This window comes from Simochromis diagramma, unplaced genomic scaffold (assembly GCF_900408965.1).
Source record: "Simochromis diagramma unplaced genomic scaffold, fSimDia1.1 OVJJ01000321.1, whole genome shotgun sequence".
Lineage (NCBI taxonomy): Eukaryota > Metazoa > Chordata > Actinopteri > Cichliformes > Cichlidae > Simochromis > Simochromis diagramma.
In genome coordinates this window covers 17,190,319-17,205,201 of record NW_024386772.1, presented here as the reverse complement: position 1 = coordinate 17,205,201, position 14,883 = coordinate 17,190,319, and the positions used below count along the sequence as shown (strand labels likewise).

The 14,883-nt window shown below is 35.9% G+C and overlaps 2 protein-coding genes across 10 annotated transcripts in view; both read left to right on the top strand.

The window, feature by feature from the left end:
* LOC120713955 (immunoglobulin mu heavy chain-like) overlaps positions 1 to 3,270 on the top strand; it is a 539,092-nt gene extending 535,822 nt beyond the window's left edge. The window contains exons 6-8 of the mRNA XM_039999918.1: positions 1,780 to 2,112; positions 2,217 to 2,525; positions 2,754 to 3,270. Coding sequence (XP_039855852.1) covers positions 1,780 to 2,112; positions 2,217 to 2,525; positions 2,754 to 3,148 — 1,037 coding nt within the window. The 3' untranslated portion in view covers positions 3,149 to 3,270. The remainder of the gene's footprint in view (positions 1 to 1,779; positions 2,113 to 2,216; positions 2,526 to 2,753) is intronic.
* Positions 1 to 10,700, top strand: part of LOC120747509 (immunoglobulin epsilon heavy chain) — a 438,017-nt gene extending 427,317 nt beyond the window's left edge. For all 9 annotated transcript variants that reach the window (XM_040053437.1, XM_040053446.1, XM_040053491.1 and 6 more), the window contains 10 exons: positions 433 to 729; positions 6,240 to 6,560; positions 6,776 to 7,069; positions 7,151 to 7,465; positions 7,580 to 7,864; positions 8,029 to 8,367; positions 8,461 to 8,778; positions 8,892 to 9,179; positions 9,348 to 9,496; positions 10,456 to 10,700. In XM_040053437.1, coding sequence (XP_039909371.1) covers positions 433 to 729; positions 6,240 to 6,560; positions 6,776 to 7,069; positions 7,151 to 7,465; positions 7,580 to 7,864; positions 8,029 to 8,367; positions 8,461 to 8,778; positions 8,892 to 9,179; positions 9,348 to 9,496; positions 10,456 to 10,467 — 2,618 coding nt within the window. In that variant the 3' untranslated portion in view covers positions 10,468 to 10,700. The remainder of the gene's footprint in view (positions 1 to 432; positions 730 to 6,239; positions 6,561 to 6,775; positions 7,070 to 7,150; positions 7,466 to 7,579; positions 7,865 to 8,028; positions 8,368 to 8,460; positions 8,779 to 8,891; positions 9,180 to 9,347; positions 9,497 to 10,455) is intronic.
* Positions 10,701 to 14,883: the final 4,183 nt, after the last annotated feature.

Below are 14,883 nucleotides of genomic sequence, written 5' to 3'. Positions count from 1 at the left end.
TTCATCTCAAACATCAATGCTAAAGTGGAATCAAATTTAATGTGTTCTTAAAATAATTTGCCATCAGCACTGTGAAAGGAAGTTTGCCGACTTTATGTTATTCTTTTATTTTATTTCTGTTTTCTTGTGATTGATTTTTGTCCATATTATGCATTTAAAATAATTTACAAAAAGGTGTGGTGTAGACTACTAAAGAAGTGACACTTATTAATATATAATATTGTTATATAACACTAATGGAGAGTATTTAACAAAATAGGATTCGGGGCATTTGAAATGCTAAACATTTAAAATGTAAGGTCTTTCACAATGGACTTTATTATACATCACAATCATCTCGTTTTTTCTTTAAACAATTCTAAATGAAAACGTGTGGTATATTATTGTATTTCTATTCTGGTATCTTAATTACTGTTGTCTCCCCTTTCTTAGCCACTTCAACTGGACCCACTGTGTTTCCTCTGGTACCATGTGGCACTGAGAGCGGAGATATGGTCACTCTTGGCTGCCTTGCCACCGGCTTTAACCCTCCTGCAGTGACTTTCTCGTGGACAAAAGGCAGCACTGCCTTGACAGACTTCATCCAGTACCCTGCGGTACAGAAAGGCAATGTTTATACTGGAGTCAGTCAAGTCCGAGTGAGGAAACAGGACTGGGATACACAACAGAACTTCCAATGTGCTGTGACTCACGCTGCTGGGAATGCACAGACTCCTATCACACAACCACGTAAGCCTTATGCTAATTCACATTTAATTGGTTTATCTTATTCTATTTGACTTATAACAAGTTTACATGAAAGCTCTGTGAACATATACAAAACTAAACAATTTGAATGAATTTGCACATAAATGCACAGGCTGATATTGTTATAGTCTGTAAGATTTTTGTTAAGTCATTTAATTTCCTTTTCTTAGGTTATTTGAACTCTTGATACATCACATACATAATACATTGCTACAGTAAACTTCAGTGCACATTTTCTGAGGCAATATTTCTTATAAACTATTACTGGGCCACATCTAGTGATTGTTACTTCTAATAAGGATAAGAGTCAGTTATCGAGTTAATCTCCAGTTTTTGTTTACTGAAGAAATATAGTAGAGGCTGACTTTATCGTAAATGCGCCCCAAGCTGCTTATGTTTACAATTAATCTGAACACACAACTTACAACAAAAATGCGAACTTATTCATTTTTTAAAAAAAATCATAATCAACATAGAAGCAAATATTTCACCTCATTAAATAACATGAAATATTTCAAAATTCATAATTTCTTAATGGAATTTGTGGAAACACACAAACACACACACACACATATTGTAAGGTGGAATGAGAAAAAGAATATATCCAAGCAGTATTAAGTTTTGGTACATTGTCTTTTTTTAATTCTTCACTCATATACTCATGTGCTCTGTGCCCGTCTGAAAAACAGTATTGCAGCATGTTGTGCTTCTTTCCATCTGTCTAAATAATCCTCATCCTTTCTGATCTCTGCCTGTCTCCCTCCACTTTCACTGTGCATTGATAATTAACATAATTAACATTAATATTAAATCTGTGTTTGCTTGCCAGTCAATGTATATGCAGAAGTGAGCAGTGAAGCTCTGCAGTTCAGTTATTGGTGACTACACAAATCCAGTTTTCTTTTAAAACAATATAGTATGAACAGTGTAGCAAATTATTTATCTCAGCTTCTGCATATATATAAATACGTATATATATATATTATTCCCTGCTTCTGCATACACATATTTGTGTATATCTTTGTTTTTCAGCGGTGTTTAAGCAGAATCCAACTCTTAAAGTGTTTTCCTCCTCTTCTGATGAGGATTATACCTATACTGCCTCCTGCTTTGCCAAAGAGTTTGCACCAAAGGAACATGGCATAAAATGGCTGAAAAACGGAGCAGATATCACCAGCAAAATAGATCTGACCGAAACAGTTTCTGACTCAAAAAATGCAGCTGGAAAAACAGTGTACTATGCAACAAGTTTTCTCACAGTAAATTCCAGTGACCTGAATGATAAGACTACATTTACATGTCTGTTTACTGGAGGAGAAGATGGATCTTTGAATAAAACTGTGCCTTACAAAGTAATCCCAACATGTGAGTAACAGATTTGTTTTCTTTTAAAAAAATATACATTTATTTTTTTAAATATGGTTTTGTAATAATTTTGCTCACTAACTGTTTTTTGCTTCATTACTCAGGTCCTGATTGTGTTACAACTAATGTGAAAGTAGAAATCACTGGCCCCGCAACTAAGGACATGCTTTTCCATAAAAAAGGAACTCTAACATGTCGAGTCACAGTACAAAAAGATGAACCTCAAATAATATGGGAGAATGAGAAGGAAGAGGAGATAGCAAGTAAACCAATTATTAAAGAAAATGGGAAGACATACTTGTCTAAACTTGACATCACCTATGACGAATGGAGCAAGGGGGTAAAGCGCTATTGTGTTGTTCACCACTCAGATTTACTCACACCTTCGAGGGAACCTTATGAAAGGGAATTCGGTAAGAAAAATACTCTGAAACTGTGTTTAGTCCTTATTGACATCTTGATATCAAAGACATCATAACTGTTGCTTCTCAGTCTGTATGTGTGTGTCTATGTCTGTGTGTGTGTGTGTGTGTGTGTGTGTGTGTGTGTGTGTGTGTGTGTGTGTGTGTGGATTTGATTTCCTGTATTATTTTGGTTAATGTATGTGTGGCACAAAGTCTCATGTTGTTTCATGCTTACAGGAGGAAGCCCTCAGCGTCCGTCAGTGTTTATGCTCCCTCCTTTAGAACAAACTAACAAAGCAGAGGTGACCCTGACTTGCTTTGTGAAAGATTTCTTCCCTAAGGAAGTTTTTGTGTCTTGGCTTGTGGATGACGAAGAAGCAGACTCAAGTTATGCTTTTAATACCACAGAACCCATTGAAAACAATGGATTCTATTCTGCGTATGGCCAGTTGTTTGTCAGCCTTCACGAGTGGCAAAACACTGATGCTGTCTATAGCTGTGTAGTGTACCACGAATCTGTGGTTAACACAACTAGAGCTATTGTCAGGTCCATTGGGTACAGAACATTTGACAAAAACCGCATTGACCTCAACATGAACATCAACCAAGACTCAAAGTGCTCGGCCCAGTAGATGTTTCTCATGTCTCTGTCTTCTGCTGTTTGTTGTTTAATGTCTGTTGCTTGTGATATGACATTGTGTTTGTGTGTTTCAATGCAGATTCAAAATAAAAAAAAAAACAGTTTGCAACTCTGTTGATGTTTATTGTATGCAGTTCATGTCTTCATTTAAATCATATTTTGAGCTTTATGTTTATTGTACAGTCACAGTGCTATCCTAATGTAGACAGTAGCATGTTTGGGTTATTTACACAATAATTATAAAATAATACACAATAATAATATAAAAAAAAATTTAATATCTAATTTCTACTAGAATAATACAACAGTACTAAATGAGGTATTTAGGGAACAGTCTATGTTTATTTAATATGCAGATAGTTCAGTAACACTGCTTCTGTGACTTGTCTTTGTGTGCCTGTGTGTCATCTACTGAGTCTTGCACCCCTTAAAAACAGATGACTGCTCAATACAACCCTTTAAATCTCCCAGGCAAATAAACAATACTGGAGTCTTTCTAAAGCAAGTCAGAAGTCAGGATTGTAGGTCTGAAAGGGCATGAAATTCTATTCATCTTCATGGGACACTCACTCGACCTATGTCAGCTTATTTTTTTCTTTTCTGTCATTATAACTTCCAGCTGAGTTGACTGACTATGAATTTGCTATAGCATATAGAGTCAAAACATATGTATTTAACCCACAACAGAAATAAATAAAATCTATAAGTTCCCATCGTACAATGTGTGTTTCAAAGTGGGTTGTGAAATGTCCAGTTATTTGACACAATAACGTTTGTTCATCTAGATCTTTTCATCATGGACTCTCTGGAGCTTCATCACCCTGGACTATCTGGAGACGATAACATAGCAAGCGTAGCCATCGTCTTCATCCTTCTCTTCCTCATCACTCTGCTGTTAATCTTTGGAACAACTGTTATCAAGGTAATCAGAAATTAATGTGCTGACATTGTGTGCAGATTTAACTCAGCAATGAGCAATATGACAGATTACATTCATCAAGCACGTAGCCATGATAGAAAAAACTAAAACTCATTTAGCATTCTGCATTTTAACCATGAGTCAGAATAACTCAATTATTGTAAAAACAACTAAAAAAATGCAGATTACAGAAAAAAATTGTATCTATGCACATTAGAAGCATTTAGGATTATGTCAGTTTAATAAACCAATGTAATGTTTAGTTAATACAATTAAAAAAGGAAGAAAAAGGTTCACGTTATCCCAGTGAGGGATTACCTACTTCACAATTCAGCTGTTGTTGTGAATTTAATTATCTTTATACAGTTATTGCTAATATCATATAAACAATATATATCAGCTAAAATTCACTTAGAGTGCTGAAATTGTATAAAAACATAATTTAATAGTTGAATGTTCAAGGGCCAACTGATATCATACTGATATCGCCCTACTCAAAGATCTAGCTGTATGGACAAAGACAAGGGTTTTAAGTCAGAAGCAGCAAGTGTAATTTCTATTACACTGCATATTGGAAGACCATAAAGACAAAATCGTGTCAGATCAAAATGAAGCTCTTTCAAAATCAGTGTGGCATGTGTGGTTGATTACAATATTTAAGATATGGTGACAAAAGTGATTATCAAACTCATTAAATTGTGAGATATTGTGTGGAATAATCTATGCTAATGGCAAAACATATAAAATATGTTCATATCGCTGATTTAAACCAATTTTATATGTGTAAGTTAAAAGATAATTACACTACATAATGTTACTATTTGAATTCATTTTTCTTTATATCCCAGTGTAGCATGTATATCCCAGTGCTTTATGTCCAGATGGCAAGTTTCTGAATGCCTTAATCAATTGAATGCGTATTATTGAAAGTAAATTAATTTAGAAATTGTCTTAATACTGTGTAACAATCTCTTATAAGCAGCTTTGTCTGCAACTGTTAGTTTGACCTCCTAAGTGAATTTCAGCTGATATTAAAGTAGTGTTCCTTCTAAGTTTATTCAGCAACTATATTTAACCAACTACAAAATAAACGTACAGCATTATAAGTTTCCTGTGTATTGATACATTTTTTGATATATGTGTAACAATGTAACTTCATGCATAAACACTATTTATAATGAAGTAGTGGTGAGCAGTATGAAATAAATCCTTTTGCTCCAAGTTCACTATTTTTTTATTCTTTTAACAGGTCAAATAAAACAAATGGACTGTGAAAGGACCTTTGAGTGTGGTGAAAAAAATATTTCTCAAACATTTTTTTTCATATAATCTCATACTATCATGTAAGTAATCACAACTGCCTTTTTTAAACTGCAAAAGCTTTATCTGTCTTTAAAAATAAATGTTTTAATTAAGATTAAATTTTGTCTTTCTCTTGCTTTATTTTGAAATTGTTTACATTATTTGAAGGTTGATCTGTAAAAGTTTAATGCATTTTAAAGATTATTTATATGTATTTAATATTTTGTCCTTTTTTAAACTCTAATATACAGTTCTGTTCATCACATCCACAGCATCTGGAATCAGCAGCCCATGCTATACCAAATATGCAAAGTGGTAGATTTTACAGTCGGTTGCGTTTTACTCTATTATTAGAGGATTTGAGAACTAAAACCTTTGGCAAAGTCATGAGATGTGAAATAAAATACATGTGGTACACATGCAAACTGACATGAGAAATGTAAATGTGCAAATTGTTTCTCTTACTGGCATAACCACACCTCACACCTGCTGTTTGTGATGCTCCGTTGCTCTTTGCATTCTCTCACTTCTGTATTTTGGTACTTTTTTGAGACCTGGGTGTTACTCAATGCTTCCGCTTGCTGCTTGCCCTGACCACTCTGCCCTATCATGCATAACAACTGTGCAACAGACTTCCTGCCCTATCTTCACCTGACACAGCAACACCAAACAATGTCAAATTAGAACTCTGCCATCTAGCCTAAAGACAAACACACTACACTTAAAACTGAAACAGTTCCTCATTTACCAAAATCTGAAGGTATGTATAACTGAGATGACATTAACTTTTTTTCCTGCTGCGTTAACACATAGTATTTATAATTATGCATGTAAAGTCAAACTAATATTTGCTCTTTCTCAGTGCCTCGGATTGTCTCAGCAAACATCACATTGTACTCAGTCTGGGATGGGGAAGTTGGAATCTCAACAGTAAGGCTCATCTGCACATTGAGTGGCTCCTTTCTAGACAACCTGAGTTTGGAGTGGTTCCTGGATGAAAAACTGGATCAAAGCAATAAGACAAGCACAAGGAAGCTACAAAGTGCAGGGGGAGAAAAGAAAACCTTCAGCCTGAGCAGTGAGTTTAGGCCAAATATGACATCGTGGGCAGAAGGCTCAACTTTTACCTGCAAGACTAAGCCCAATGGTGATCAATATAACAGAACAATAAACATTTGTCACAGTAAGTATGTAGAGTTACTGACTCAAATAACACATTTATCATGCGCAAATTCTTAATATGTGAAACTAATTAAGATCAGTCTTTAGTTAAAAGTTTGTTTTATTAGCTTGCCATATTAATAAGCAGTTTTTCTTATAATCCACAGAAATTCACCTTTATTGTAACAATGTCAGACTCTAATGTTTGTTTGGTTTTTTTTACTTTCCTATTAACAGCTCTTCCAAGTTCCTCTCCCTTCATTCAAGTGGAGATTCCCAGCTTCAAGACTGTAATTACCTCAAATACTGACATGCAAGCAACGTGTTTGGTCCACACTTATTTTGATGCCATGATCACCTGGCTGATTGATGGCAAAGCCGTGACTAAAACGGCGACCCGAGAGAAAAACGCAACTCATATAATCAGCAATCTTTCAGTTTCCTCGACTCAATGGGAGAACGTGAAGAATGTAACATGCAAAGCAGAGCATAAGTGCTTCACATCTGCTGAGAAGACCATAAATATTGCAGGTAAGATGATACAACAATAGGAAAATCAGACATGTTATGACCAAAGAGCAATTAAAATAATGTTTTTGCATGATCATCCAGGTTGTCCAGTTAATACTCCTTCGGTGGAGATCAGGCGATCTCTCACAGATCTGCCGAAGAGAGACAGTGCAGTGTTCGAGTGTGACATCAAACAACTGTCCTCATGTGACCTCTTCATCGCCTTAGAAGTCAATCGTGGTCAAATTCTTGAAAAAAAACATTATAATTTTGCTGAAGGCTCAGTAGCCAATCTTTCAATCAGTAGTCAATTCATTGTCCCTCAGAAGTACTGGATGAAAGACCAAACCTTTACCTGCAAAGTGATTCAAGGCTCTTCTAAAACTTTTCACTCAAACTCCATCAGCAATATTTTTGGTGAGGAGATTTCCCTTTTTTTCCCTTTGTAGAAGCTGATTTATCTTTGTTGTTTTATAGTTACATGGTTTCTATTAAATAGACTAATAGATGCACTGATTTATGCCCCTTTAGTGGACCCATCCATGGAGCTTCTTCTGGTTCCCAGTAAAGGTTCAGAATCACAGACTCTTTCATGCTCTGGATGGAGCTTCAACCCTCACATTAAATGGTTGTCTGAGTCTCAGGAAAGGTCTCCAAGTTCCACTAATATCAGCATGAGTGTAGATGGACGTGTTAGAGTAACGAGTCAACTTGTAATTGATCAATCTGAGTGGAAAAAAGGGAATAATTTCACCTGTGAAGTGTCTGACAGGTCTCTGAACACACGTATCACAAAAACAATCAGTCTCTGTTCAGGTACAGTGAAAATTCTCTTATTGTGATAATCATTAAGAATACAATAAAACTATTTTTAAATTAGAAATTTGGATATGAGACATTTTATAACTGCTCCGTGGTTGTTGCATATTATTTTTATTTATTTATGTATTCATTTTTAAAATTAATTTTATTTTTTATAGAAACTCCATCATCATCACAGCTAGTTGGGGTTTATGTCCAGGGACCACTGCCACTGAGAAATGAGACTGAGAACAAAGGACATGTGAACATTACCTGTCTTCTGGTCGGCCCTAATCTTAATGATTTCTCCATCACCTGGAGAGTAGGTGGCAGCAAAATTCCCGAGAGTTATGGTGTCCTAACTTATCCCCCAGTGAGTCATAACAATGGAACAGAGACTCGACAGAGCTTCCTTAAAGTGTCAGCAGTGGATTGGGATGCACATACAAACATTTCTTGTGAAGGAAAACATCCATGTTCCAATCATGGGAATGAAGACCATATAAGCAAAAGCAGAGGTAATATTAGAAATGTAACAAATCTTTCTAAACTTCATGTTCCTCTGGTTGTGACTGTATTTTTATGGTTCTCTTCCTTTTGTGTTTTTCAAGACTTCCTTGAGCCAACAGTGAAGATAATACAACCAACTGCCTCTGAACTTTCTAAGTCTGACATCCTAACGCTTGTTTGCCTAGTGTCTGAATATTTCCCTGCTAACATCATAGTGCACTGGGAAGAAGATGGCCAGACTCTCGCATCCTCACATTACGTAAACAGTCCTCCATGGAAATACTCAGGGAGCAGCTCTTACTCTATGAGCAGCAGACTAAACATATCCAAAACTGAAGCCACAAGGTCTACGTATTCTTGTGTTGTCAAACAGGAGTCATCTAAAGCGCCTGTTAAAGACAATATAACTGATGTGTTTGGTGAGCTGCCATTTAGCATTTAATATTTACCTATTATTTCCATTATATTCATTTTAACAAACTGATTAAAATTGATTGACTGATTGCTAAAAATGTTGTGGATATCTTTCCAGCCTCAGTGATCTACAGCCAGCCATCAGTCTACTTGTTTCAGGGCTCTAATGAACTTGTGTGCCTGGTCTTTGGCTTCAGCCCTGTATCCATTAACATCACTTGGTTTCAAAATGGAGGCACAGAACCGCTGAACTACAACACTAGTGAGCCCCACAGAGGCCCAGATGGAAAGTTCAGTGTCAAGAGCCACCTTTACCTGTCCCAAGAAATATTCTTACCTGGGGTGGTCTTCACCTGCCGGGTGATCCATGCCAACACCACCCTGTCCCGGAATATATCGAAACCAGGTACTGCATCATTCACTGATTGATTTTTTTTCTTGCACATATAAGGTCCTATTAAGTAATGTGGAGGACATGTAAAGTCCATTATTTTTCCAATCTCTTTTCAGCTTCTTTGTTAGTATAATAATGTCAAGTAAGTGATAAATAACCAAATGTATACATTATTCACAGATACGATGAAATATTGTAATTTATTTGACAACATTGTGCATGCTGATGTGAATGAAGACACAGCTGAGGAAAGCTGGAATGTGGCTTTCACCCTCACTGGTTTTTTCATCATCGCCACCATATATGGTATCATAGTTACATTATTTAAGGTAAGCACTTGTCATTTGATTGTTTAAAAGTAAGATTCACGTCTAGCTTCTCATTTGAACCATGAAGATTATTATAATTATTGTTATTATTATCTGTACAAGGGAGACAGGGAGCATAAAAATATGTACATGCACTGTCATTACAGTATGATGCTGTGATGATTTATATTGTGACACACCATTCTAATCTGACATTCCAGTCTGTATTATGTCTATGTAGGCTTTCAGTCATCCATGTCATGATAGTCTAAGGAGATTGGAAAGAAAGCAACTTGACTTTTTTTAAGTTATATGAAGAGGTTTCGCCTGTCATCCAAGACGTTTTTTCAGTTCTAAAACCAAACGATGGAGAGTCCCCGGTATTTAAACCTTGGCACAGGTTGTCCTTTACCAGCATTGCAAGAGTTAGCTTTAAATCTCCACCTAAAGGATAAAGATCACTCTTGGCAGTGTTGGGATCACACCAAGTGCCTAAACCCCCACTCACATCTTCCCTCAGGTGACCTCAATAGGTCATATGACTGGGTGAGGTCTCACAGTGGTTTATCAAAAAGCTATGGTGATAATTACTTTTTTCATTCATTGGATCAAATGATGAGGCACATGGCTAATATCGGTCAATGACCCCCTTAAGAGACAACACTCACTAGTGTTTAAGGACCTGGAACTCCCCACCATCTAGTTTAAGAACTCAAGAAGTCATTTGAAGGAGAGGTGAAACATCTTCACAAAACCTAAAGGAGTCCAGTTACTTTCTTTCTCAGCTTCTAAGTCTGTATTATGACATTCCATTGGGTGCTTAGTTGAACTTTCAAATATGACAAATATATAAATGTATATTATAATAATAATAAAATGTTGTTGTTTCTATTACACTTTAATACACTTTTTATTTCAAGAGAAAACAATACAAAGTTGTCACTAAAGGATTACATTTTCTCTCTCATTTTTTCTTTCAGACTAAACCATGATGTTCACAGGACGGTTCATCTATTATGACTGAAATGTTTAAGTTCTGGGGGTTGAACAGCACCTGTCCTGACTAGTTTGAACATGTAATGCTTTGTTTTTCCATTGTTATTGATGACATTGTTTATGCTTTACAATTTTTGGCATTTGTGTTTTAGTTTTGTGCTAGATGCGACATGTATGTAAGACAAGTGAGAAAATGCATTAAAAATCAATAAAGAAAACAAATAACTAATTATCTTCAGTTCTTCTTGAATTAAGAAAAATGCTAACTTGCCTTACAGAATACAAGTAATGACACATACTAATATAAAACTGTTTATCTTTGGAAAATTGTGTTGTGCACCATCATGTTGTATTACTTGGATTTTCCACAAGAGTCAGACAAAGCTCCATGTGCAGTAGCAGCAATGTGGGTGCAGCCTCTATGTGAAAACCTGTGCTGATCATAATTTAAAGATGCTGACAGATGCAATGGGAAGGCAGTGGTGTTATGAAGAGGTGCATTCATTTCCAACCACAAAGAATGTTTTTATAACTCTTCCTCTTTCCAGACATACACAGAGTCAGTGTAAATCTGTGAACTCTGTCTGAAAGCCTAGATTGTGTTTCCATGTGCATTTGTGTACCTTGTGGGTTTGGAGGAATTCACATTTGGGAGGGATGACACAAAACAAATTAAGCCTTACTATTGGCTACCTCTGAAATGATCTGGCAGTGTGTTGCCCCAATTGGCTGAAGACCCTGTGGCAGCCAGCCCTAATCTTTGAAGCTGTTGCTAATGAACAACATGCTGCTGCCAGTCTAAGTGGCAAGGGCCCAGCAGCAAGGAAGCAGGGCACCATGCCCAGCAGAATGCCTGACAGTGTCTCCATGTCTGACATCCCCACCAAACACCCTCCCCCCAGGTGCTTACCTGAACCCTTCCCTGTTTCCTTACATACCAATGATGAATTTAAACCAAACATCCTACATGAGCTAATAATCCACCAGTACAATGTATACATGTATATATTAAATTGGATTGTAGGATGGATTCTTAAAGCGCCAATTTGCAGACGCTGTGAGGGAATGTACCCCCAATATTACCCAAACCACTTCCCTTTATCCTGAAGTCTTTGTGTCTCAGTATTTTATCTGCCCTTGTTATTGATGCTACAGCTTTGTCTTTATTCAAGAAATCCCACTGAGTGTTTTCTCTTATGAAAACAAATGATGAACTACAGTAAATAAAGTAATTTCATACCTCAAAACATCACAGTGACAAAAATTATGAATCCAGAGGCAAACACAATCCAACCATGAAAACTGCATCATGCCAGGGACCTTTCTCCCATTAAAACATGACTGGATCATTTACTGGAGGAAGCAGAAATGAGGGTCTAACAACAGTGTACCACTGCACTCTAGTGGATGTAGTAATTATGACATGGGAAAAAATAAAGCTTACTGCAAAATAAGACATCACAATGAGTCCCATTGTCTGCACAGAAAAGTGGTTAGTACGGATGATTGGGGTTTAGAAACACAATAAATAAATAAATGAAATAAAATCATATCACAGGACATTTTCCACTTCAAACTGATATTCAACATGGCTTTGCCTCATAATCAAGTCTGCTTCTGATTTTTGCATTTCAGTTTTTTAAGGTCATGTAGGAACAAATTACTAATTGCTGAGAGTTTCCAGGTATCTGTTTAAGTCACAGTTATTATCAAATCGTAGTAACGTGTGTGAAGGTCCCAGTGTCCAAAAGGGAGAAAATACCTTTTTAGTCTAAAAAAAGAATTTAAAAAATGCCTTCCTAAAAGCTAGCACTATTAAACACTGGTCATAGAAAACAGAAACAACAACAGGTTTATCTTGACCACTGTAGTCACGCTGACAAAGAGTCAAAGTTCCAGGTCACGTATGTCTTTAACTTTAACTTGCAAGGATTTCATGAATTTCTTGAATGAGTGTTCATCCAAATATGAAGAACAAAAACAGATTTTTAGTTTTAGTCTCCTTTTCTATTTAATAGTTATTTGTTATATTATGAGTTAGCTAACATAAACTAATGTAAGTCTATAACCAGCAACCGACCAACACGGTGATGTAATGTTCTACACTGACACAAGATGGCGCTAAATATGTTCTAAAAACTTTTAACACTTATCTCTTAACTTGAGCTTCACAGACAGTGTTAAATCTATGTCCGTTTTTTGACAGCAGGGCTCCCTGGTGTGAATTAATTAGCTTTTATAGTTGTAGTGTTTCATGTTTTCTTTAATGACTTCTGAAGTTTAGACTATTTCTCTCGTATTAATCATTCTGAGTTAACTTCAGTCATTTCTACCTCGAAACCATGATTATGCCATTTAGACTCCATTCCTACAAGACTGCTCAAATAAATTGATGATTAATAATGTTTAAATTCTAAATGGGAATAATCTGTCTGTATTAAAAGAGTAGATACCACAGGCTTTTAAAGTGGTGGTAACTAAACCATTACTTAAAAAGCTCTTACTTGATTCAACTGTCTTATCTAATTACAGGCCAATCTCCAACCTTCCTTTTATGTAAAAAAAAAAAAAAGAAGAAGAAGAAGAAGAAAATCTTGAAAGAGTAGCTGTAAAACAGAAAACTAATCATCAGGATTTATTTGAAAAGTTTAAGTCAGGATTCAGAATTCATCACAATACAGAAACAGCAAATTATGAATGATCTTCTTATATGCTCTGACTGTGGACTCATCTTTATGCTTGTCCTGCTAGACTTTTGTGCAGCAGTCCATAACACTGACCACAATATTTTACTCCAGAAATCAGAACACAATGTAGGTATTAAAGGCACTCTGCTGCTGTGATTTGAATCATACCTATCTGATAGATTCCAGTTTTAGCATGATAATGAGGAGTCTTTCTCAGACACAAAAGTTTTTCATGGATTTCCTCCAGGTCTGTGCAATGATTCAATAATTTTTCACATCATGCACACATTATTATGCTTTCCTAAACTTTATTAAGTTAATATTATTAGAAAAGAGCGCAAACATTTTTATTGTTATGCAGATGATACCCAGCTCTATTCATCTATGAAGTAAGACGACACAGGTGAACTAGTTAAACTACAAAAATCTCTTGATGACCTGCTGGCATAAAAATCTTAGAAACATCATGTCTAATCAGATACTTACCTTAGATGGCATTACCTTTGAGAAGGAAAGGAGACAGCAGTTGCTGTTTCATCAGGTAAGAATACAATTTCATTTCAGAGATCACTACTTAAGTTGGATGAAATGTATTGTGTTTTTGTAAGAATTTGCCCTCAACTCAACATTTCTAAAAAAATGTTGCAGGGAATGATTCGGGCACTTGAAATGTCTTTTCTATTGTTTTCTCTTTAATCAGTTCTAAGTGAAAATGTCTGATATATTGTATTTCTATTATGGTATCTTAATGGCTGTTGCCTTGTGTACATAATAAACGAATACTCCTGTGAGCTATAGGGTATATATGCTGTAGACCCTTCCTACTGGATTTTGTTGCATCTGCGTCTCCATGTTAATTTGTGTGTTTCGCCTACAGCTCCACACCGTCCAGGCAGCAAAAAAACATGCATGTGCTCATTGCGAGCTTGTAACAAGAACGCTCTGCTGTCAAGGGTGAGCATTGGTTAATGGTCGTCATGTGACTAATGCAAGCCAGATCCTTTTATTTGGGAAAATTATAAATAATAGTTAAAAGTTATTGCTGGAGGGCACAGACTCGACCCGCAGACCAAAAAAGAAAATTTAAAAAAAAATTAAAACGAAAAAGAAAAAGAAAAACGCCAGATTGCTGTGGTGATGAAAAGCATTAATAATCCTTTAGCTGAACTTTTATTTTCTAGAAATAACATTTCAACCTTGAATAGAAAAAATGCCAGGAGAAAACCAAATATTAAACAAAATATTAACTGGTTTGGTTTTAAAATTATTATTTTTTATGTATATCTTTGACATATATTTTGGCTTGCTGAAAGCTATAACTACCTAGCTAACTTTGTTCTCACTTTGAATCCATGATCCAGTGAGCACATCAGGACACCAATCTGAGACAGAATTAGACATGAAGGTGCATCATGAGTCTAAGAAGGTGGCAACAAGGTCAACACAAGGCTCAAGGAAAACTGAAGACAGTCTGTCAGTGAATTGAAGTGAACTTTCACTGTATAATTGGGCATATTTAGAATTTGGAGCTAGTTATTTTTGTACATTGGATATGTTGAAATATTACACTACAGGGAGTGCAGAATTATTAGGCAAATGAGTATTTTGTCCACATCATCCTCTTCATGCATGTTGTCTTACTCCAAGCTGTATAGGCTCGAAAGCCTACTACCAATTAAGCATATTAGGTGATGTGCATCTCTGTAATGAGAAGGGGTGTGGTCT